Source organism: Fundulus heteroclitus, chromosome 8 (genome assembly GCF_011125445.2).
Source record: "Fundulus heteroclitus isolate FHET01 chromosome 8, MU-UCD_Fhet_4.1, whole genome shotgun sequence".
Taxonomy (NCBI): Eukaryota; Metazoa; Chordata; class Actinopteri; order Cyprinodontiformes; family Fundulidae; genus Fundulus; species Fundulus heteroclitus.
This window is the reverse complement of record NC_046368.1, coordinates 20,289,123-20,312,312: the sequence shown is the minus strand read 5'-3', so window position 1 is coordinate 20,312,312 and position 23,190 is coordinate 20,289,123. Positions and strand designations below refer to the sequence as shown.

The 23,190-nt window shown below is 39.8% G+C and overlaps 1 protein-coding gene across 2 annotated transcripts in view; it reads left to right on the top strand.

Moving 5' to 3' along the window:
* The first annotated feature begins 3,254 nt into the window (after positions 1 to 3,254).
* LOC105938142 (lysosome membrane protein 2) overlaps positions 3,255 to 23,190 on the top strand; it is a 32,908-nt gene continuing 12,972 nt past the window's right edge. For both annotated transcript variants that reach the window (XM_012879781.3, XM_012879780.3), the window contains exons 1-6: positions 3,255 to 3,714; positions 16,350 to 16,507; positions 18,141 to 18,288; positions 18,459 to 18,647; positions 18,805 to 18,896; positions 19,565 to 19,684. In XM_012879781.3, coding sequence (XP_012735235.2) covers positions 3,592 to 3,714; positions 16,350 to 16,507; positions 18,141 to 18,288; positions 18,459 to 18,647; positions 18,805 to 18,896; positions 19,565 to 19,684 — 830 coding nt within the window. In that variant the 5' untranslated portion in view covers positions 3,255 to 3,591. The remainder of the gene's footprint in view (positions 3,715 to 16,349; positions 16,508 to 18,140; positions 18,289 to 18,458; positions 18,648 to 18,804; positions 18,897 to 19,564; positions 19,685 to 23,190) is intronic.

Sequence of the window (23,190 nt, the reverse complement as noted above, 5' to 3'; positions counted from 1 at the left end):
CAGCAAAACAAACCTCCCCTACCAACTGGGAATCAAAGTGTTTTTGCAGCCAGAGGACTTGGGCACTGTGCTGTCACTGAAACCATCGTGACCCCCTCTATCTACCAAAGTGTCCCAGAGACAACGCAAGGAAATGTGACGGGACGACAATTCCAGACACAACAACAAATCTATGAAGGTGTTGCAATGATTAACTCAAACTCCAGTGCTCCTCCTAAGAATTGTGGAACTCTACAGGGCTGTGAACAAACTTGTTCAGCACAGTAAGACTGATAAAAACTGTATTTTTCTTAAATAAACTTAGACTCATTTACAAATTACAGTTATACCTCTTTAACATTTCAAAACAGCTATGTGTTGCTTTAGTTTTTGATTAAATATTCAGTCTGGTGATGCTGTCTACCAGATGGTCTTCTATGGTTACTTGACCTACAGTATTTTTTAGAAATGGCATTTTTTACGGTGCAAAGCCCTGTTTTTTTATCGTCATTGTTTGAGGGTTGGAAATCTTTTGATATCAAAGAAGATGTTTTTGATATGACTGTACATCTAACCCTATCAACAGTTGCCTCATAGTTAAAAACATCAGATAACACATTGTCAGTGTTTTGCATGGATGCATTTATATGCGTGCATCCACGAGCATGAGCGATTTTGAACTCAATTATGTGTTTTTTTACACAACACTCCTTAAACTGAATGTAGCTCTCCTATAGCGTCATTAAACCAGAGTGAAAGTTGTGTAAACAGACTCAGTAAGACTCAGTTGTGTTCCTCGTGCAGGAATTTGTCCCCGCACTCTCCTCCAGGGCAAAAGCTTGGTGACTGATACAGGCCCATCTAAAGGCCTATGTTGTCTTTGTGACAATCCAGTCATTGATGTGCATTCTTCTCCCCTCTCTTTGAATGTACTCTAGGCTCAAAGGTCATGCCCTGTTCATTAAAGCTTGTGGATTATGCTGAAATGTTCCTGTTTCCCGTAACTGTATGGGAGCCTACTGCAAGCAGGGACTGAGTCCAGCTGTGTGGACTCAGTCCCTGCCACACAGGGACACACAGGATGAGCAGAGTAATGACCATTTCTGTCACTCCTAATGTTGCTCCTCAGCTGTCATACAAGTGGAAATAGCCGTTACATAGATTGTTTTGAATCGGTGTGTCTGTTGATTTGGCGTGAATGTTTAACCACAAATGGGATTTCATCAGAAGAACAGCACAGTGGCCACAATTGTAGTCTTTAATTAAAATGTCAGGCTTCACTAAAACATGAAGATAAGCGAAAGAAGGCCCCTCGACTGAGAATTTGGGCAAATTACCATATTTGTCTTCCCTTGTCTAATAAAAGTTTATGTGAGAATTAAAAAGATAAAATCTAAATGAGCAGGTAAAGTCTAGTTTTAAAATCAATCCGCATCACCAGGATCATTATGTTGATCATGTCAGGATCCGTCCATCCTCAGGCTGACGACTCTCTCCAGTGATCAGCAAATGAAGAGCGGGGTACACTGTACACAAGGCAACACACACACACACACATATATGCGCACATCCTTGTTTAATGTATAAAGTGAGGACTGTCCCTTGACTTTCATAGACTTCCACTCATCTTCAAGCCTTACGGTCTAACCCTAACCTTTACAGTGAAGACCAACAAAAGGTCCTCAATTTTCATCTAAGTCCTCACTTTACATCAAAGTCCCACTTTACTAGTAAAATGAGCACACATTCTTGTCTTGCAATATGTAGCGGGGGGCCATGTATTGACTCCCATTGAGTTCCATTGATTTTCAGTCATTTTCAACCCTTTCTATGCCCAAACCCTGACTATAAACCCTATACCTAAACAAAACCAGCACATACCTAACCCTAACCTAAACTCCATTCACACCTTAGTCCTAAAGCCGTTGCAAAATAAAAAAGAAAAATAAGTGAGGGCCAGCAAGATTTTCTCACTTTGGTACAAACGGTGCTCACTTTGATGGTTAAATCAGAAAAATAGTCCTCAGTTTGATGCCTAAACAGGAGATCACACACACACAGTTTTAACCAGAGGTGGGTAGTGACTAGTTACATTTACTCAGTTACATTTACTTGAGTAACTTATTTTACTTTTAGGAGTACTTTTACAGTAATAACTGTAGTTATCACATTTACTCGAGTAATATTCTTATCTTATCACTACTCTGACATGTGTAAAATATCTGGCTACTCTACGCACCACTGAATAAAGAACAGACTTATTTTAACCAGAACTGCACCTCACTTTATGTTAAAGTGAGTTTTCTGGTTTGTACACAAGTTCTTCTGTTTAAATGTTATTTGTTAAATGTTATTCTCTATCTGCTAAGCTGGTGAACATACAGTAAACAGTGGATATTGTCATTGGAATTACTTTGCACTGTTCTAACATGCTGTATATATACTAAGTATTATAAGTTGGTCTCATAAGTTTTATGTTGAAAAGAAAAAGATTTAGAAAAGTGTTTCTTCTGCCTAAATTTGGTTTTTGTAATGGTGATTTTTTTTTTTACTTTGTTCTATAAAATACCACAATTTGTACACAACTTTATATTCATATTTATGTACTTTATATACCAAATTACATCATTTAAAAATATTAAATCAAGTTAGGATCAGTCACTCAGTAGTGAGTAGTGAGTAGTTTTTTGCCAAATATATTTTTACTCTTACACGGGTAATTTCTTGGCTGGCCACTTTTTACTGTTATAGAGTCAAAATAAGAAGTGGTGCTAATCTTCAGTAAAATTTTTGGCTTCTCTACCCTGGTTTTAACATGAGTAAACTGAATTTTGAAATTATTTAGCTTTTGAGTGTTTTTTTTTTTCTTTTCTTGCAGATATGCTTAAACTTGTTTGTTTGTTTGTTTTAAGAGAAACACAAGATTAAGGCAAAAGAAAAATGTTAATAGATGGTCAGTGATGGCGTTTGTGATCGAGACATTGTCTCAGCAAGTAAGCAGTAAGATAACAGTAAGATCTGTTAACATTGTGTGTTATTAGGTCATAGCTCCGTGGTTTCCGTTCACCTGATGCTTCTTCCACCTCTGTGCACAGCCGCAGGGTGAACAATCCGAGTGTGTGAGCGAGCGGGGCAATTGCTGCGGGGGTTCGAGGTTATTATGGGTTGAGAGGAGCGTGCTCAGCCCACTGCGCTCCGACTGCTTCAACCAATCGCAGCGCTCCTGGCTTGGGAGGAGGGAGAGGACAACCAGTCCGCTACAAATACTCTCTGGTTCACTTTCCAACACATGTGCTTCAGTCTGACTGGGAGAAGGAACCGCATAGTTTCACTATTCATAACAGGACTTCCCTGCAACGCTTTCAACGTGTGTGGGGGGAAACCCTTTTTAAAAAAAAAAAAAAAAAAAAAAAGAAACTTTCGCTCAACTTTTGAAAACTTCATTCAAAAAAGCGTCGTGGGAGAAAAGAGAGAGAGAGAGATACGCAATCTCACTTTTTTTTTTTTTTTGGTGTGTTGGAGAAAAGGTAGATAGTTTTCTCAGCGTAAGGAAATATACCTCCACATCCATCCTTCCAGGGTCCAAAGCCCGCTGCTTTGCATCTGCAAGCCATGACGCGAAGGTCCTGCGCGATCTACACGGTGGGGGCCATCTGCGCCCTCCTGCTGGTCACTGGCATCGCCTTGATGGTGGCTCAGGTTTTCCCCAGCATGATGCACAAACGCCTGAAAAAGGTAGAACAACTTTCAACTCCCGTCTCTTACTACACGTGTGCGTGTTTGGCGCCATTGTACTGTCCCTGCGCTGCTCTCTTACGAGTGGATCTCTGAGTAGGCTACTACACGTTGTTGACTCATTTGCAAGAGATAATAACCCCACAAAGACGGGGTTGTTTGAACCTACTGTGTAACTCCCCCACAGATTCCCTACTGTCTGCAAGTGAGCCGTGGACAACTGGCACAGAGCAGAGACTTCAAATGTTAGATCGCAATTACATTGTCATGTGCTATTTTTCCTCTTAGTATGCAGACAGTTGGATTTTTCTTTTGTTTGTCGGTTGGTTTGTTTGTTTAATAGCTGTTAATAAACAGTGAAAGCCAAATGTGAAATGATTTACATTGCACTGCAAAATAATCACCGTGAACTTTTTGGATCATTGTGTTTCTCTGGGATGCACTCCCCAAATCCAGCTATTAATTATCCACCAGAAGTCTAACTTGTGGCTCGTTGCAAGCCATAGGCGGCACAGCTAGTGCGTGGAACTAGGTGCTCTGGTCATTTAACACCAAGTCTTTGACTTTTTGTCGTGAAACACGGAGGTGGCAGAATCATGCTGTGGAGACGTTTTTCTTCCGTGACTGGGCAGGTGCCTCGGAGTTGATTTGAACGACACAGAGGAATCCTTGCAGATAACGTGACAGAGGTTGGGAAAGGCTTAAGGTTCCCAGTACATTTTCATTTTTTAAATTCTTATTTTTGTTCTTAAGCGCTTGAATGACCTGGCCCCTCTGTACCTCTCTGAGCTTCTTTATCCCTACTCGCCCTCTCGGACCCTCAGGTCAGCTGAACTGCATCTTTTGGAGGTACCGAGGTCTAAGGGGAAGCTCAGATAGAGCAGGGACTATTGTTGGTCTTCAATTGTGTAATAACTTGCCCCTGCACATAAGAGAGGCTCCTCCACAACCCACTTTTAAAAGTAGCCTTAAAACCCTCTATTGTCCTTTGGCTTTTAAAACTTGCTTAGTTTTCATTTTTAATTGGTTGTATTGTTTCTTTTAAGCCTTTTTATGCGTCTTTTTATTTATTTATTAATTTTTAATGGGTGTGTTTTAGCTTGTAGCAATGTACAGAACTTTATTTCAGCTGTTTTTAGGCGCTTTGTAAATAAAGATGCTATGGTATGGTTTGGTAAGACTAATGCAGAGGTGCATCCTCCTACAGGACAAACAAAATAGACCCAAAGCTACAATGGAATGGTTAGTGTAATGTGACCAAAACTGAGACGTGCTCATGGATATATGTGCAACGCACTGTTAGGTTTTTATCCCTTTATTTCAATAACAATTTTTTGATATGACTGTGTTCTCTTTGCTGTCATGGTCAGCAGCTAATAAGCATTTTGACTCAAAGATTCAGGTCAACATGGCACAAATGTGCTAATACTATGAGAGAGAGAGAGAGAGAGAGAGAGAGAGAGAGAGAGAGAGAGAGAGAGAGAGAGAGAGAGAGAGAGAGAGAGAGAAAGAGAGAGAGTCCAACGTTGACATAAAATAGAGCATTTTAAAAGAATGAATTTTAAAGAGTTAAGTTTGATTAGTTTCTACCAAGCAGTAGAAGCTTTAGTAAGATTTTAGTAAGCATGCTGTGTAAGTGTTGCACTGACAGACTTTGACTTAGAGCCTATTTATGGGGGCGGGGGGCTGGTGCCTATCTCCAGTGCTCATTGGGAAGTAGTGGCCTAATGGTTAGAACATTGCGTTTGTGTTCTGGGTTCAACTCCCACGGACTGCAACTCTGGATCCCTAAGCAATCCCTTAGCCCGATTGCTCCCCGGGTGCTGCACAGCGGCAGCCAATTGCTCCCCAAGGGGACGGGTTAAATACAGAGAACAAAGTTCATTGGGATTATTACTCATAGTTTCATCAGATGCCATCTAAACAGAGCACCAGAGTTAAATGTTGTAACCATTAGAGTTAAATGTTGAATGAATATTAAAAAACTGGAAAATAATAGGAGGAAATGTCGCAGAGTAAGGAAAAGTGGTTATGTTCTCTGGTAGCCGAAGCCTACGGCAGCATAACTACAGAGACAGCTTATGACAGCTAACCAAAGTAAATTAAGGGAGCACATTCTTGAATAGGTTCAGTTTAGAAACAACCTCAATGTCCTTCTCTACTGCCTTAAGGAAAATAGACCAGTCATTCCCCCAGGACTAACTACCTATCACACCTCAGATGTCTCTTCCTCCACCTTTGGTAATGGATCCTGCTCCTTCCCCGGTATTGTCTACAACCAGAACCCCCTCCATCTTCCCTACCTGCCTTTCTCTTTAGCCTTTAGATGCAGGACCAGAGGGTGTCAGTACAAGAGTGTTGAAGGCCTGTGCGAAGTAGATCTGTGGGATTCTGCAGCACCTCTTCAACCTTAGCCTGACCAAGGAGAAGGTACCGGCACTGGTAAAGACATCATGTTCATGTTCCAGTACCAAACAGTGCTCATCTATCAGTCAACAATGGCTGTAGACCTTTTACTCTGATATCCCGCATCATGAAGATCCTGGAGAGAATAGCGTTGGTTGGCACACCTGAGTAAACAAACGCACACATTTCAGGACCAGTGGCGTTAGCTTAGCTCTGTGGAGGTGGAGCTTAAAACTCCATCACACACCCTCTACAACAAAGCAAATGTCATCTGGACGAAGCAGGCGACACTGTGAGGATCATGTTCTTTGATCTCTCTGAAATGAGGACAGGGGCTAGCAGTAGTAGACACTGTCTCGAGTGTGTCATGGCTGTGGAAAGTAGGCCAAGAATCTTTTGTAAAGTTATTAAAGCTGCTTTGTGTAGTCTGCCATTCATTGCCAGTTGTTTACATTGATTAGAAATGATAGCCAAATATAAGCAGGGTGCTATATGGAAGTGGCCAGTAGCGTGAGGGTAGCCATGAAGCTGTCCAGATGAATTCAAGAGATATAATATTAATATCTACAATGCTACAGATAACCCCTTTGAGATGAGATCGTAGAATTTACCAGATACTCCCCTGTCATGTCTCTCTTCCCTGCTCCATCTTTTATTGTCTGGACATGTTTTTGATGTTGCCTTTGTTGCTGCTTTAATACTTTATATATCATACATTTCTAATCAGTTGTAAACAACTTGCTATCCAAGTTTCTTCTTTTCTTCAAAGGGACTGAAGTGATGAACTCTCAGTCACTGCGGCTCTAATGTGAATTTTATCTCTGCTGTTCAACGACAACAGGAAAAGAGAACATCAACGTTTCCATCTGCACATGTTTGTGTTCTTTTGCTCAACTTTTCCAAGGCTTTGGTTGAAAGAGTTTGGTCTCATTCCCAAAGGTGGCCGATTTAATGGACCATGTGTACAGAGCAACATGGGCATCTTGGTGTTGTTTTTACCAGATGTCCGAAGCTCTTCCACAGAAGACAACAAAGACATTACAAAATTGCTTCCTTTCGCTAAACAAGAGGTTGCAATTATAAAGGAAATGAAATAAATGTGGTCCAAGCTGGGATATTCTGTTATTTAAAAAAAGAAATGGATACAAATAAATCATTCAATCAGACAGGAGGTCTCTAGAGGAAGACCGGAGAGGAGATTCAGGGATGGAGTGAAACAGACCATGAAGTGAAAATAGTATTTTTCTCTTCCATGTTTTACCATCTGACAGGCCTAGTAGGGAATGTATTATTTGGAGAAGCAGCAACGGTCCTATAGGTAACTCTGGAGGAACTGCAGAGATTCCTCTTCTCAGGTGGGAGGACTCTACCCACAGGAAAACTATCAGATGTGCACGCTGCAAAATATGACTTTAATGAAACACTGGCAACGTCCATGCTGATCACCATGCCAGATCATTCTGCGGCGATGCTTTACTTCATCAGGGAAGCTGAAATGAGTTCAATAAAAGACGAATTTAGCTAAATGCAGGACAACCGTGAAAGGGAACCTTTTTTTTTTAACACTGATACAGATGTTTTACTTTACAGCAGAAAAGCAACCCAAAACATACATGCAGGGCTATTATGGGATGATTTAGGTCAGTGGTCCTCAGAACCAACTGTCCTGTATGTTTAAGCTGTTTTCCTGCTTCCACACACCTGACTTAAAGTAATGGGTTATTTACAGGGTTCTGCAGCACTTGATGGCATGCTGAGAAGGAACACAATCATTTGAATTCGGGTTGCTGGAGCAGAGGCACAACAATCCAATGCAGGACAGCGGCCCGTGTAGACCAGGGTTGAGGACCACATTTTTTAAATCCAGGCATACGTACATGATGGAATGGGCCAGTCCGAACTGACACCTAAATCCAAGAGAGAATGTGTGCCATGAATTGTTCTTCAGGTTGTGAATGACTGATCAGTATAAACACTTCTTATCATGAATGCTTAAAAACCTAGTGGCATAATCCCACTCAAATCATAACATTAACAAAGCGTTTATCTTCCACTCCATTTCATTCTTTACAAAAAAGAAAAAAAAGAAAAAAAGGGGTGGCTATGGGGACTTAAATTTATGTGGTACATGTAGTAGACAGAGACATTTCTGGGAAGTTAATTCTGTTTAATTTGGCAGATGTCCTGAAGTTACTGTGAACACGGGGGGAAAATTCAAGCTGATGGAATTTAAAATCATAACAAAAAGTTAGAAACATTCCAGAAATGTTGAAATAAAGTTCTCATTGTGACTGCATTTAAATAATTGATTTATTGCTTTGGCTACAGTTGAAATACCAAAGTCCACGTCAATGTTAGTTTCCTCATCCTCGATAAATCATTGTAACTTTCTGAGTCACATCATTCTGTGGGGAGGCCACTAAAGTTTCTACAAGATTTTGAATGTGTGTTTAAAGTAACTTCAATATGCTTAGAACACAAACGAAACAAATACCCAGTCACTGCATCCAGTGTTGGACTGGCAAAAATCTGTCTCCTACTGCTCTTCTCAATGGGAGGCTTGTGTTAAGGAAAAGTGGCTTATTTGTAACAAAACATTTCACTTAGAACATTTAATCATTTCTATAGGGCAGTGCAAAAGTTTACATTTTATAACAGGGTTACTACCTGTGTTTAGCCCCTCTCATTCTCCCATCAACTCAGCTTTGCTGTTCCTGCTAAAAAGTTTCCCAATGGCATATTGTTGCTACCTTTATGTTTCTCTGCCACCCCTATGTGTGGTTACTTTTCCACCACACAGTGATCCGCACATAGCGCAAAAGGTTCAGTCCCAGTTTTATCAGACCACAGTACGCTTTACCATATAGCTCATCCATAATGGATAGATTGATGCAGCACAAGCTAATTCATCAAGTCATCAAGCTCCAGTCATCCAGCTTTCAATTCAGCTCTGTTTATCTTTATAGCGCAACAGATCTTCTCAAGGCATTTTGCAACGTCAACACCACCAAAACATCCAGACGGTTTGGTTAAAAAAGTTTTCTATCTAAAGAAACCCACCTGGTTGCATCACATCATTGACTTGCAGCACTCACTCCTCCTTGGGGATTATGTTGCCACAGTTGACAGTCAATTGGATTGTGTCATTAACTCTGCAGCAATCCCTCATGTATTTTATGCATGCAGTGGCAGTGGAGAGGAAAACTCCCTTTATACAGGAAGAAACCTCCAGTAAAATCAGGCTTAGTTTGAACAGGCCTGGTTCTGCCACGACTGACTGGGGGGTTGAAAGGACAGCACGCACGCACGCACACACACACACACACACACACACACACAAAAGAACACAGAAGCACTGATCCAACTTTCAATATGAGAGAAAAAGGATAATGGCAATCCTAGCTCCAATACTGGCTTCCTCTAGGAAAGAAACACGACCAAGCAGAAAAGCTCTGTGCCAGTCTTCAAGTCTAGAGAATGAAAGATATATATATATATATATATATATATATATATATATATATATATATATATATATATATATATATACATACACACACATACCGCTAGTTGGCATTAGAGCTCAGCCGACAGCTACGTCTACAAGAGAAACAGGGCTAAACACTGAGAGACAGGGCCAAGTGTATCATCTATTGAAGGAGAACATCATGCTGTTGGCAGCAGTAGCTCCGAAGATGCCTTCCTCCAGGACGATGTCACAGCTAAACAGAACACCAAGCCTGATGCAGCTAATATGAAGAGAAGAAACGGAGAACAAAAAGTTAAAATTAAAAAAAATGCAAAATTGGGGAGTAGTAGGAGAATGTAGGAAAGTGAGGGAAAGTTGTAATTATGTTCTTCAACAGCCCAAAGCTGTAGCAGCATAGCTACAGAGATAGCTAAGGATAACCAAAGCCACTCTAACTATAACATGTATCAAAACATGAAAGTTTCTCATAAGCAGACAAAGTGTCGGCCTCATGGTCTAATCAGTACTTTGCAGCAGTGTTTTGGATAAGCTAAATGGTTCTAAGTGCATTTTGTGAATTTCCTGAAGTATTACAATAATCCTGTCTTGAAAAAACAAATGCATTGAATAATTGTTCAGCATCCCTCCTAGACAGGATATTTCTGAATTTGGCAATATTCCAGTGGTGAAAAAGGTAACCCTGAAAATCTATTTAATATGTGATTAAAAATAACATGTCGTGGTCAGAAATAACCCTAGGGTTATTTTTTACTTTATTACTAGAGGCCAATTTAATGCTTATGTGATTGATTAGGAAGTTTCTTTTTGAAAGACTCATCCAAAGACGATTACTTCTGTTTACCAGGCTTATATATGTCATCAAGACACACCTGTTGTAGATGAGCACATGTTTGGAAGCCTGTTTATTTAAAATAAGGGGCACTCCATTTGCAGAGCTTGAGCAGTTCCTTGAAGTTTAAAGATGCCTATAGTTCCCCAGATTTATGGAAAGCTTTCCCAGAAGTTTCACCTTACTAAGATAACATTTCAGGCAGGAAACCGCTTATTCGCATGTAATAATGATACTTTACACCTTCATTTTTAGTTTCACATCAAGCATGCGTTTCCATTGCACCGATCAGACTGCTTCTGGGAGGTTTTGCATGGGATTTAGGAGATAAGGGGCTAATGTCAGTGGTAAATCATCCTGTGGAAAAAAATAGCAGAGAGTCAGAAATTTGGGTTTATTAGTAAATTTAACTACTCAAACCTGTTGTTTAAATATATTTTTTTTAAAACCAACAGTTTAAAAGCAAAGCTTGGTTGTTGGCCTGTTGTTAATGTTTTTAACAACACATATCTACAAGTCTCAAGCCTTTAAAAAAGGCTTATTTTATTGCCTTCTCAATTATAACAATGTGTCTCTGTCTTCTCGAAACCCCAGTTGGTCGTGGCAGATGGCCATTCACACTGAGCCTGGTTCTGCTGGAGGTTTCTTTCTGTTAAAGGAGAGTTTTCCTCTCCACTGTCGCGACATGCATGCTTGATATGAGGCATTAATGCAAAGTCAATGAGACAATGCAGTGCTCTCTTTCAGATGGAGTGAATTCTGCAAGTCAATGACTCAATGCAGTCTGCTGAGTGTCCTTAGAAAGTTTTTATCTAACCTGTCTGTCTGGATCGATTGAATAGACATTGTAATGTGCCTTGAGATGACATGTGTTGTGAATTGATGCCAGAGAAATAAACCTATTTGAATTAAACTGAATTGAATTCATTATTGCACTGGATTAACAAAGCAGTTGGCACTAAATACATGCAGGAGCTATCCCACCCAGCAGATGGATGATTTTTGAAGTCTATTCTCTGAGCTACAGGGAACCAGTGTAAGGACTTCAGAGCTGGGGTGATGTGCTCTATCGTCCTTGTTTTAGTGTTAACGTGACCAGAAGCATTCTGGATCAGCTGCAATTGTTGCAGTAATCAATATGACTAAAGATAAACATATGGATGAGTTTCTCTAGATCTCATTAGGACATCAGTCCTTTAATCCCAGAAATGTTCTTCAGCTGATTGAAGGCTCACTTTGTAACTGTCTTTATGTGTCCTTGAAGGTTCAGGTCTGAGTCCATCACCACGCCCACAATAACTGAAGCTGTGTGCTGACTCCAGATCATTCCTCTTTAGGTCCAAAGATGATTGCTTCAATTTTGTTTCTGTTCAGCTGGAGAAATTGTTGGCACATTCATCCATGCATTGATTTGTTCTAAGCATCTGTTTAGTGCATGGATGGGTTCAGAGTCACCTGGCGACGTTGTAATGTAGAGCTGTGTATCATCTGCGTAGTTATGGTAACTAATCTTGTTTGTTGTTATAACCTCAGCTAGTGGGAGCATATAAATGTTGAATAGAAGTGGTCCCAGAATTGAACCTCGGGATACCCCACATGTGACTTTGATCCACTGATGAGAAGTTACCTATTGACACACAGAAGTCCCTGTTCTTTTGGTAGGATTTGAACCAATTGAGTGCTGTGCCAGAGAGTACGACCCAGCTCTCCAGTCACTTTATTAACTTCAGAACTGATGAGGGGAAAATATTTTACTTCTTTATTTTGATTTAAATTGGGTCCCTTGGCATGTTTTTTGTTTTTATTTTTTTATTCTTATCAGCTGGGTTGATAAAAATGACATGCAAATATGTTTATATCCGATTCTTGTTTCTACAGTTTAATACTCAATTGCCATTTTTAAATTTGTTTTCATTTCCAGGAGTTCAAAACCTTTCAAAATATCATGTTTGTTTTTTGGCAAAGATGATTTTTTTAGATTTACCAAAATCCGCCAGCTAACGTATGTTATATATGAGAGAAAACAGAAACATTTATGTATGATTGCATCCTTTTAATTTTGCTTAGTAAAAAAACAGACTCCCAGGTAACTGGGCATACACAAGCGAGCTCTCCTTCTGCAGCTGACCCCCATCCCCCACCCCAATATTTCACTCTCCCTACTATGGTCCCTCGTCCCACCCTCAGAGCAGCTGACAGGGGCAGAGATTCCTCAGCATACATTCCCAAAGTCGTGAAAAACAAATCGATCTTCATTAAAAAAGTAATTTTTTTGGAATCAATTTCTCATCCTCCGTGTGTAAGGCATCTGGTGGAATATTGTAAAAACATATTTTTTAATCAGCCTGGTTTCCATCATGCCAGCAGCGCAATATGTCTCTTTTTTTTCTCTCCTTTTCTTCTATTCCCTGAAAATTACCACATGCACTTGCTTTCTTTGCTAAAATATGCAGAATGCAAATTACTTGTTTTTCTTTTATAAAGAGGAGTTATTCATAGTATTTACATAAACTCACACAAATATGGGATGGATGCCCCCTAATTGCATTCATAATGGTTCATTTAAATGATGGTAAAGTGTGGTAGTGTGCAGTGATGATGTTAGGAACTAATAAAATAACCATTTTTTAAGGCAACCTTTTAAACACATTTTTACAGGGTTGCAGGAAGGCCTGAGGGTTTATATTAATTTGTTTAACAAATGCAAAGAAAACATGTCAAAATCATCACAGCTATTCATTTCAGTATGCAGGGACCTGATCACAATTAGAAGCAACCCTGAAACCCGTTCCACCATGCTCCCCCACATATTATTTTGAACAACACGGTCATAGACCTTCAAAACCAAAGTCCAATTACCCACTAATCAATGATGATCATGATACCTCACAGAAATGGCTAGAGATATTTGGCCTAACGAGGCCTTCGTTTAAACTTGACTTTACGTCTGCTGCTCAGTGTGCTATTAACCCAGCTTGGGATCTGACCTGAGACTGCTGAGCCAGAAAGCCCCCTAACTGACCTATTCTGGCATTCAACCTTCAGCTTACCTCGCCACCGCTAAGGTTTCCTATGAAGTCACCTCAGAGGAGTTGGTTTAGCATGTCTTAAAACTGTTACAGAAATAAATATTTAGGAATATTTTGGAAAAATTTTAATTTGTCACTACTGTGGAAAATTATTTACTTAAATGTTTTTGATGAAAGAAATTATTTTATACAAAGATGACCAGAGTAAACACAAAAAGCTGTTTTCAAATGATTATTTTATTTACTAAAGGAAATAAAACAAGAGCAGCCTTACCCAATATGAAAAAAGTAATTGCCCTCTAAACCTAATGTCTAGGGTTGCCACTCCTGGCAACGGTTTACTGGCAGTCAAGCATTTAAGATAACTTGCAATAAGACTTTTACATTGCTGTGTTTGAAAAATTATGTTTCAAGTTATCCACATTAGAGAGTTCAAGGTTCTGTTCAAGGTCTTGCCACAATCGCTCAATCACATCAATGCCTGAACTTTGACCAGACCACCACAAAACCTTGATCTTATTCTTGTGAACCATTCGCAGGTAGACCTGATGTTTTTTAAATTGTTGTCCTGCTGAACAATCCGACTGTGGAAAAGCTTTAGGTTAAAAACTAATATGTACTCTAGTTCACATTTTCAGGTAGACAAACAGAAACCATGGTCTTAACAATTGCAGCAATCCGATGTCCAGTTTTTATAGCCGGTATGATGTCCTCTTTCTTTATTGATGGGGTTATTCTTTGGCCAGATTTAACAGAAAGCACACCTTCCCCAAAAAAAATCTATTTCTGTTATGTTGTTGAATGCAATGATTTAGCCAATTCTGCCTCCATATGTATGACCTCTTGCCTGTCCCTTGGTTTGTGAATTATTCTCTGCCAATCTGTCTGACGCCACTGCAGGAATTAAAGCCTGCTCTCCAAGCTGCCAAGTTGCTGCCTGAAAGATGCTTCATTGTTTTTTGAGCTCAACATTGTGTTGTCAGACAGGCTCTAATTACGTGATTTCTTGACTCAACAGGTCAGGGAGAAATTAAATCCAGACCGAGATGTCACCGAGGTGGTCTTGCCAGTTGCTAGGTTTAGGGACCAGACACATTTACAAATAGGACCAGGTTCCGTTTCGATACCTTTATTTCCTTAATTAATTAAATCAGCTTTTGAAAACTGCTTTACTGTGCTTACCCTCTTTGTCTGACATTATACTGCAAGTTTGATCGTCTGAAACACTGAAGCGTGACCAAAAACAGCTAAAATAGTAGAAATCTGTAAGGGGGCCAATCCTTGTTTCCCAGAATGTGTTTTTTGTTCAGAACGCGTTCCATTAATCCAACTCCATCTCTCGGCTGTAACAGCCGAACCCCAAAGGCCTTGCAGCAAGTTCAGAGCTCATTATGAGCTGGATTCAGATTTTAAATCTCACTTCCAGAGTAGATTCAAACTTTTTTTGCTTTGCAGGCTGAGGCAAACACTTTGAGAGGATGTAAAGCTTTTGTGGCCCGACTGAAAGATTTAAAGGGTAGCCCCCCGCCTCCCCAACTGTGCTCAGTGTTTTTCACATCTATGTATGTATTTGAACGTCTCCACATCAAAGCACTGGGTTTTTATGTGTGTTTGTGTATTCACCTGCCACGTGTGTTTATGTATAGGGTGTGGTGTAAGAGTAGCAGTGGTATGTACAAAGATGAGAGGGATTTTTTTTTTTTTTTTGGTCCCTGTTTTCCATGTATTTTATGTAACCTGCTGTGAGGGTTATAATATTGATTATTCAGAGCGTGAAAATATGAGCGAGAGAAACAAAGACTCTGTTCCTCAATTTAAGGTGACAGCGCTATTGTCCTTGGCTACTCAGTTACGGTTCTGTCTCTTAACACAAACAATAAAGGGTCACTAAAGAGGAGGGGGTTTATATTCCCTTGAAAAAAAAGCGGCTCTATGCCTACGATAAATCTGACACCATTAATTAATGTCATGCTTTCTCCTCACTTGCTGTCTGGGGGAAAAACCATTCCCACTTGCACTCTTACAGCTCGTGTTTTCATACGTACTTGTGGGGGAGATCCCTGCTTCTAGTTTCACCGTACTGTGTAATCAAACAGGGTGGTCACCAGTGCTGCAAGTCCGGGGGCCTCCAAAAAGCTTGATCCTGAGGAATGTGGCTCAGATCATTAAGGTTGGAGTCCCTCACAAACAGCGGGCATCCAGCTCCATGCATCACATGGTCTGTCAGAGGCCCTCTCTCCAAGGGCCCGTCGTCAAGGGAAACGGCGGACAATGGAGCGGTGGACGGGTCCCCCCTTATACCATTTAGGTTCACAGCCAATGTTGTCGTCTGAACACAGTATCCCCCCCCCCCCCCCCCCCCCCCAAAACACACACACACACAATCTCCTGCACCCACCCAGGAGGATGTTTTTCTTCTTGGGGTTGTTTTTACTGGGAGCACACTGGGGAAACTGCGGATTCAAAACATCTGCTTTCTGTGGTGAAATACTTTGTGTTGTGCAGGAACAGAGTGATAAGATTAAAACCCATTTAATGAACTTTTTATCGGCATGCTTCAAAGTGAAATGCATGCAACGTTTTATTTATTTTTCCTCTATTTTAAAAGACCTGCTCGTTATGATTGTTCACATGTTAGATGGAAAATTAGATGGTGTTTGTAGTGCTTTTTAAATGCAGGGGAAACTTGAAGCAAATGGGCATAATGGGCTAGGCAAGTGTCAGACGGCTACCAAGAGGGCACGATAAGCAGTTCAGGAATGTTTTTTCCCTTGGTATAGATTTTTGAGTTGTTGTTTTTTCTACTTTTCTCATATTCAGAAAAAAAGGCTACAAAACAGCATCTTCATTTCTTGTGATATTTGGACTCTTTTCTCAACAGGAGATTGTTTTAGTGGAGGGCAGCCGCGTGTTTGACTCATGGAAGACCCCTCCTCCTCCCGTCTTCATGGAGTATTTCTTCTTTAATGTGACCAATGTGGATGAGCTCCTTAAAGGGGCCAAGCCAGTTGTCAATCAGGTTGGACCCTACACGTACAGGTAAGTTTTATAAAAACTAACTTTTGAAATTGGAACATCTTTTTGCAAAGTGACATGATTATTGCCTCATGATATAAAAAATGGTGCCATAAGAGTATCTTAAAGGGGAATATCATGCAACATAATTTTTTTCCTTCCTTTTCAAGGAAGATTTTCCATTCTTGAAATTAAACCCCAACTTGGGGTGTAGGCAGTAATAGGTAGAAAATTAAGGATTGTAATTGTTATGTTCCTGTGAGCAATCCGAGTCATTTAAGTACAGGCATTTGCTAAAATGGAGCCCCAGTCTGATACTTGAAATCAGTGACATATGCTGTATATGCTTAAACACTCAATGTGCTTAACTCATGCTCCAGTAACCTTTTGGACGCTGCAGGATTTGTTTTCCTTGACAGCTTTACATTTTGTCAAAGGAGAGTTTTTGTGGAGAGTAGTTTGAGGTAGAGCTGGGCTAACGCTAGCATCTCAGCTCTCTGTTGTGATATGACTCATTGGTAACTGTTACATATTTCAGTGCATCTCCAGTTAATCGTGTGTGGACGAGCCGTACAGGAAACCCGTTCTCCTACTTTAACAAACTTATTGCTGTCCTTTGCCCCTCTTAAATTTTGTTGAGTAGGATTTCAAGATACACTCGCTCATAAAAATGTAAATCTGTCCGGGGCCATTATAGCGCAGAACTTCTAAACCAGCTCACTGACAGGCTGAACGCTGCGCTGTGCGTTCTATGCACGCTTCCCATTGTTTTCGGTAAACAAACAGGCCCACAGCAACACAGATCCTCCACCATGCTTAACACTGAGCAACAGCTGCTGTTCCACACATCAATCAACACCACACACACCTGGACTTGTTGTTGTGGAAAATAAATCTCAATCTTACTATTATCTGATTTAAAGCTCAGTGTCTCAGTAAACTTACCGATACATTTTCGCAAACTACACATGCACTTTTGTGATAGTTGGACTGAAAAATTGTCTGGCATCACTGCCAGACAAGCGGACTCATTTTTGTTCAGGAACTTGGTGACCCCAAGAGGCCACTCCTTTCTGCTATTCTTTAACACAAATCCCAGGGCATTTTTTTTATTACCTTCCTTATCATCCTTCTGAACATAGATGTGACTTGTGTAATTTATCATAGCACAGTGGTCCAGGTTGACTGTGTAATGACACATTTATACCCTGAGGAAACATAGAAAGGTTTCCATAGAAAGTAATGGATTACTAATTAAAGGTACCACTAATCAAAACACTGAACAACTTCAAAACTGAATGTATAAATTAAAAGGCATTGTTGGTTATATCAATACCTTTGCCACCTGTGATTTTGTTAAACTCTATTCCTATTTATTTTTCTGTTGGAAAGATCGTCTTGTAAAATCTGTGTGTTATATGTAATTATGTGCATTCTGACCCGATGTCTGTTTCACTATAATATGTCATTATGGTAACACATAATGACAATACAACTTATTAATTCCTTAAATGGGTTGTTTCTTTTTCCCCCTGGTTGAATGAATGTTTAAAATGTTTCTTCTATTCATATGCACATTTGTGTTTTTATTAAGGGTTGAATTAATGTTCAAGGTCTAAATCAAAGTGATAAATATTTTCTGAAAATTGTTGTGCAGAGAGTATAGGTATAAGGACAACGTCACCATGGTGGAAAATGGTACAAAGGTGTTGGCGTACAACACTAGAAGCTTTGTGTTTCTGAGAGATAAGTCTGTTGGTGACCCGGCTGTCGACGCTATCACCACCGTCAACATCCCTCATTGGGTAAGTCCTGAAGTAGAGGTCACGGATAAGTGGGGAAACGAGACTGGGAATCCAACTTGGTTAAAGGGGAGCATATGCTCCCACTGCCCCCTGCACTGCTCTGCTCACCACCAGCTTATCCTGCACTGTTGTTTGTGTTTTCTCATGCCTGCTCTGCTTCCTGACTCCAGGCTGCAATGAACAAGATGCAAGGATTCGCCAAGTCCTTTATGTTGAACATGATGATAAGCGCATCCAAGAGTACTCTCTTCACCACCCGGACCGTACACGAATTACTTTGGGGATATCACGACGCTTTGTTGGAGCGTATCTCCAGGTCCAAACCTGAGGTGGAGAAGGTCTTCGGCCTCATGTATAAGGTATGCACAGGTCTAACCTAATTTTTTTTTTTTAAATAAAATAAAAACCTGCTGGATTTTAGCAGGTTTAGAAAAGAGAGAGGACTTTTTGTACCTGTACCTGTTCTTACCTATAAGAAAATCATTCATTTTAATAAGCTCAATGTTTGTTTGGCAGAAAAACGGAAGCCACAACGGGGAATTTGTCTTCCACACCGGAGAGCAGAACTACTTAGATTATGGACGCATCGAAACATGGAATGGGGAAAGGTAGCACTGCTGTGGTCTCACACAAACACACCCCATTAAACAATAGGTGTGAGGAGTTAGGGTTGGTCTCAACTGTAGTTCTCAACACAGGGTGCTGGACAGGACATCCTGGCATTTGGGTTTTCAAAAAAAAAAAAAAAAAAGGCTTTTTAAATACTTTTTCTTATCCAGATCTCTTATCTCTAAGTGCTCTAATTACCCGTTCACACTAGGGAAGCTGCTTTTTGAAGTGTTATAGAATAAATATAGCAAACCTTTTGACCAAATGTTGATTTTCAAAATGTCCTGTTGTTTGTACTTTTCTCTCAATGACCTTTTATTGTCTCAAATAAAGTCAGAACAGCTTTAAGCTTCTTTTGATTTGGTTTGTTGTCAACAAAGAACAACAAACTCCTATACAGCGCTGGTAATGAACTGATGACAGGTCATTCTTTCTCAGGGTTGTTTCTGGTAGTGAGCAGATATATTTTGCAGATCTTGTTGTGTCAGATATTAAAATGAGTTTGATGTCATGAGTTTAACAGACAAGTCAAAAACAAAGGTAATCTGTAAAGAGGAAAATGGAGCTTATTTGCACATTTACAGCTGCTTTGCTGGCAACAAAGAACAATAATATTGTTTGGAAAAACCTGAGATGCTCATGATGTTAACAGTAATTTGTTTTCCAGGCAACTGACCTACTGGTCAACTAACATAAGCAACATCATCACCGGATCAGACGGAAGTGCTTTCCACCCTCTGCTGAACAGGAGTGAACGCATTTATGTCTTCAGTCCAGACTTGTGCAGGTACAGTTTAGGACCACACCACCCTCCTGCTTTATCTTTTAATGTCTATGATTTTAAGACTTCAATGCAATAATTTTAATGTTCTTTCAAGTAGATGCAGCTTTTGTTTAACCAGAAGTTGTTTGGTGAAAAATTGCTCAGATGTTGATCAATCATCCCACATATCCATCTAATGGATGAAAAGAGTTTGAGATTTATTTTTTGTGTGTGTGTGTGTGGTTTTGTTTTTGCGCAGCCCTAGTCTTACTTATAAAGTTGCAGCATTTTAAGACAAACTAGCTCTTTCAGTACAAATGTAAAGTTAAAGATTCCCCCGCGGGATGCTGTATGTTGACTTCAGTTAAATCCAGCTCATTCTTACAGCACAATTTCACAGCAAAAGGCATCTGAAGCCACTTAGAAAAAACAAACGAGTCAAAGTCATATCCAATTATGTTCAAATTCACACTAAATCCGTCAGGTTAATTAAAATCTTGTCAAATCATATACATAAAATAAAAATAGCACACAGGGTTAATGGCAACCATAATTACAAATACCCTGCAAAAAGGGAACTAAAAGTAAGTAACGTTTTCTTGAAATTTGTGTATTTGTCCTTAATTTGCCACATTTAAATTCTTAAATTTTCCAAAAGTTCATGGTGCGCCTTATAAACCAATCTGCCTAATATATGATTATCGTTGTGCTTACTGACCGATTTTTGTGTGGTACAATGCACTAAAATCTGTTTAAATGTGTAAGCACGACTTTTGTAAGCAACGAAGCCGCTCCGCTCAATGGATATTCCGAGCTTTACGGTACACTGTGTCACTACCTGATCGGACCCCTGAGCTATTCACAAGACTGCCTGACTGTAATGTCGAAACTAGAAATGCATTCATGTAAAGGCCCCCCACATACTCTGGTGTAGTTCACTCCACGGAGGTCCGCGTGTACTCGAGGCGTACTTGAGGCGCACTCCGCGCATACAGGTATACGCTTCGTCCCACTGACAGAAAGTGTGAGAATTGTTGGAATTTGCCACAATAAATGTAGTCAATAGTACGCTTGACTATGAAGGGCAAAACATCTGCGGACAGTCAGCGCGTAGTCCGCCAAGCTCACAGTATGCACACAGTACGGGCAAGTATGTGGGAGCCTTTAGGCAGCCCGCGCCTGGAGTACGCGCTAGCAACAATAAACCTAGTGAGTTAATTCAATATAAAAGTTATATTTATTTTGGCCTTATGTTAGAAACAAGACGGCGTAGTCCAACTACCGTATTTTCCCGACACAGTCACAGTTTTTTCATAGTTTGGCCGGGGGTGCGACTTATACTCTGGAGCGACTTATGTGTGAAATTATTACACATTTTTACCGGTATATCATTACACCTGTTATTTTCACACCAAACCACAAGAGGGCGCTCTAGGCCTGCGTTGAATCAGACGTAAGCGACGTAGAAGCGGAAGTGCCGCATCTTCTACCTCCGGAGTCAACGGAGTTATTTGAAAGTGACACCGAGGATGAAGATTTCACTGGATTTTAGTTATTTGGAGTGACACGGGCGCTTTGGTTAACTTCTTCACATGTTATTTATGCTATAGTTATCTGAATAGCTTTTAATATGTTATGTTAACATACCAGGCACGTTCTCATTTGTGTCATGTAGCGTAGGCTAACCGTACAATTATTCAGCCAGTTGTTGCCTCCGTTCTATTTTTATTTAAAATTGCCTTTCAAGATGACATGTCTGTTCTTGATGTTGTATATTATCAAATAAATTTCCCCCAAAAATGCGACTTATACTCCAGTGCGACTTATATATGTTTTTTCCTTCTTTATTATGCATTTTATGGCTGGTGCGACTTGTACTCCGGAGCGACTTATAGTCCGGAAAATACGGTACTCTGTCCTCTCGGCAGAGATGGATAGAGAGCTGTGTACGTGAAAGGGCGGAGGGATATTACACACTTGGGAAGAATATTCAGTGTGCCTTATAATCCAGTGCACTTTATGGTCTGAAGAATACAGTAAATAAGATTATGTACCAATGAAATGAATATTTTGACACCTAAAGTACGATAATTAGATATACTCCACTTGAAATGAGATGGAGGTGAATCTTATTCCGGTGGTAGATTGTTTTACACCTGCCCGCTAAAATCAAGGACAAATACTGTACACTCATTACAGGTAGTTCATGATAATCCCAAGCACCCCAACTAAGCCTTATTAAGACAGAGAGCTTTAAGCATAGTTTTAAAAGCAGCCAGGGCGAAAAACTGGAAGCTGGTTCCACAGGAGAGGACCCTGATAGCTAAAAGATCTGCCTCCCATTTTACTTTTAGAGAGCAGCAATCAAATGTTTAATGTAAGATGCAGCGTGAGTATTCACAGCCTCTTTTTAGAAAATTTCATATGCATATGTTTGCATTGTTTTTGTTGTTGTTACCACATCAAGACAGTGAGCTGTAGCTTTTGCCTTTGTGGTTCTAAAATTAAAAGTTCTCAAAAACTTTGTTTGAACTGTAATGAAGTAATGCTCAGCGAACGAATATTTGTTGGTGATGGTTTAACGTAATCACAAGCACTGTTAAAAGAAGGCCATGGTTAACTTGTAGAGATGTTACGTATTATTTTCCTCTGGATCACAACTCTCACTCTATTAAAAGTCAATGTGGCCAACAGCAACAAATTAAGATTGTATCCCAGGGTGGCTGACATAATCTTGTATTCAGATCATTGTTTGTAAGGACACATTACAATACGTCTTGTTCTTGGACCAAGGTCACAGATCTCGTTCATCCGCTCACAGCATCCTGATTGAGTACAAACATGTTCACAGCTACCCTCGTCTTATTGCTGAAATTCCGTGTACTGGAAACAATTTACGTTCGTTATAAGCCTGCTGACTTATTTGATGTGCTTGCCTGACATTTACAGAGCAAATGATATAGTAAAGAAACAATAATAAATAAATAAATAAATAAATAAATATATATATATATATATATATATATATATATATATATATATATATATATATATATATATATATATATATATATATATAAATATAAATATATATGGTTGTATGTATGTATTTTCTGGGAGTCAGAATCTCTTTGCTCAAAGCTTGATCCTTGTGGAGGTTTGCATTTTACTTAGTAACAATCGGATGTGTGGTCCCTTAAAGTTTATTTCACAACGATGAATCTTTCCTTGTTGCTACACTTAAGTAGTTTGTGCGCTTATCCTTCATGAGGCCCACATCTTCCTCTTTTTCTCTTCTTTTTTTTCCGAGTGGAAAGAATCTGTTAGTAATGCAGCTTGCACCTCTCGCTCTGATTGGCCATGTGCCAAAGACCCCTCACCCAAATGTCCAAAACTCTTTGACCTACTTACTCTTTGCCTGATGGTGTCATTGTTTCTGATTGTGCTTAACAACTAAATGGGAGGCTTCCCTCCCTGTTCCTGTTTTGTTTTTTGCATTAATTTAAAGAGGAAATATTAAGTTTAGTCAT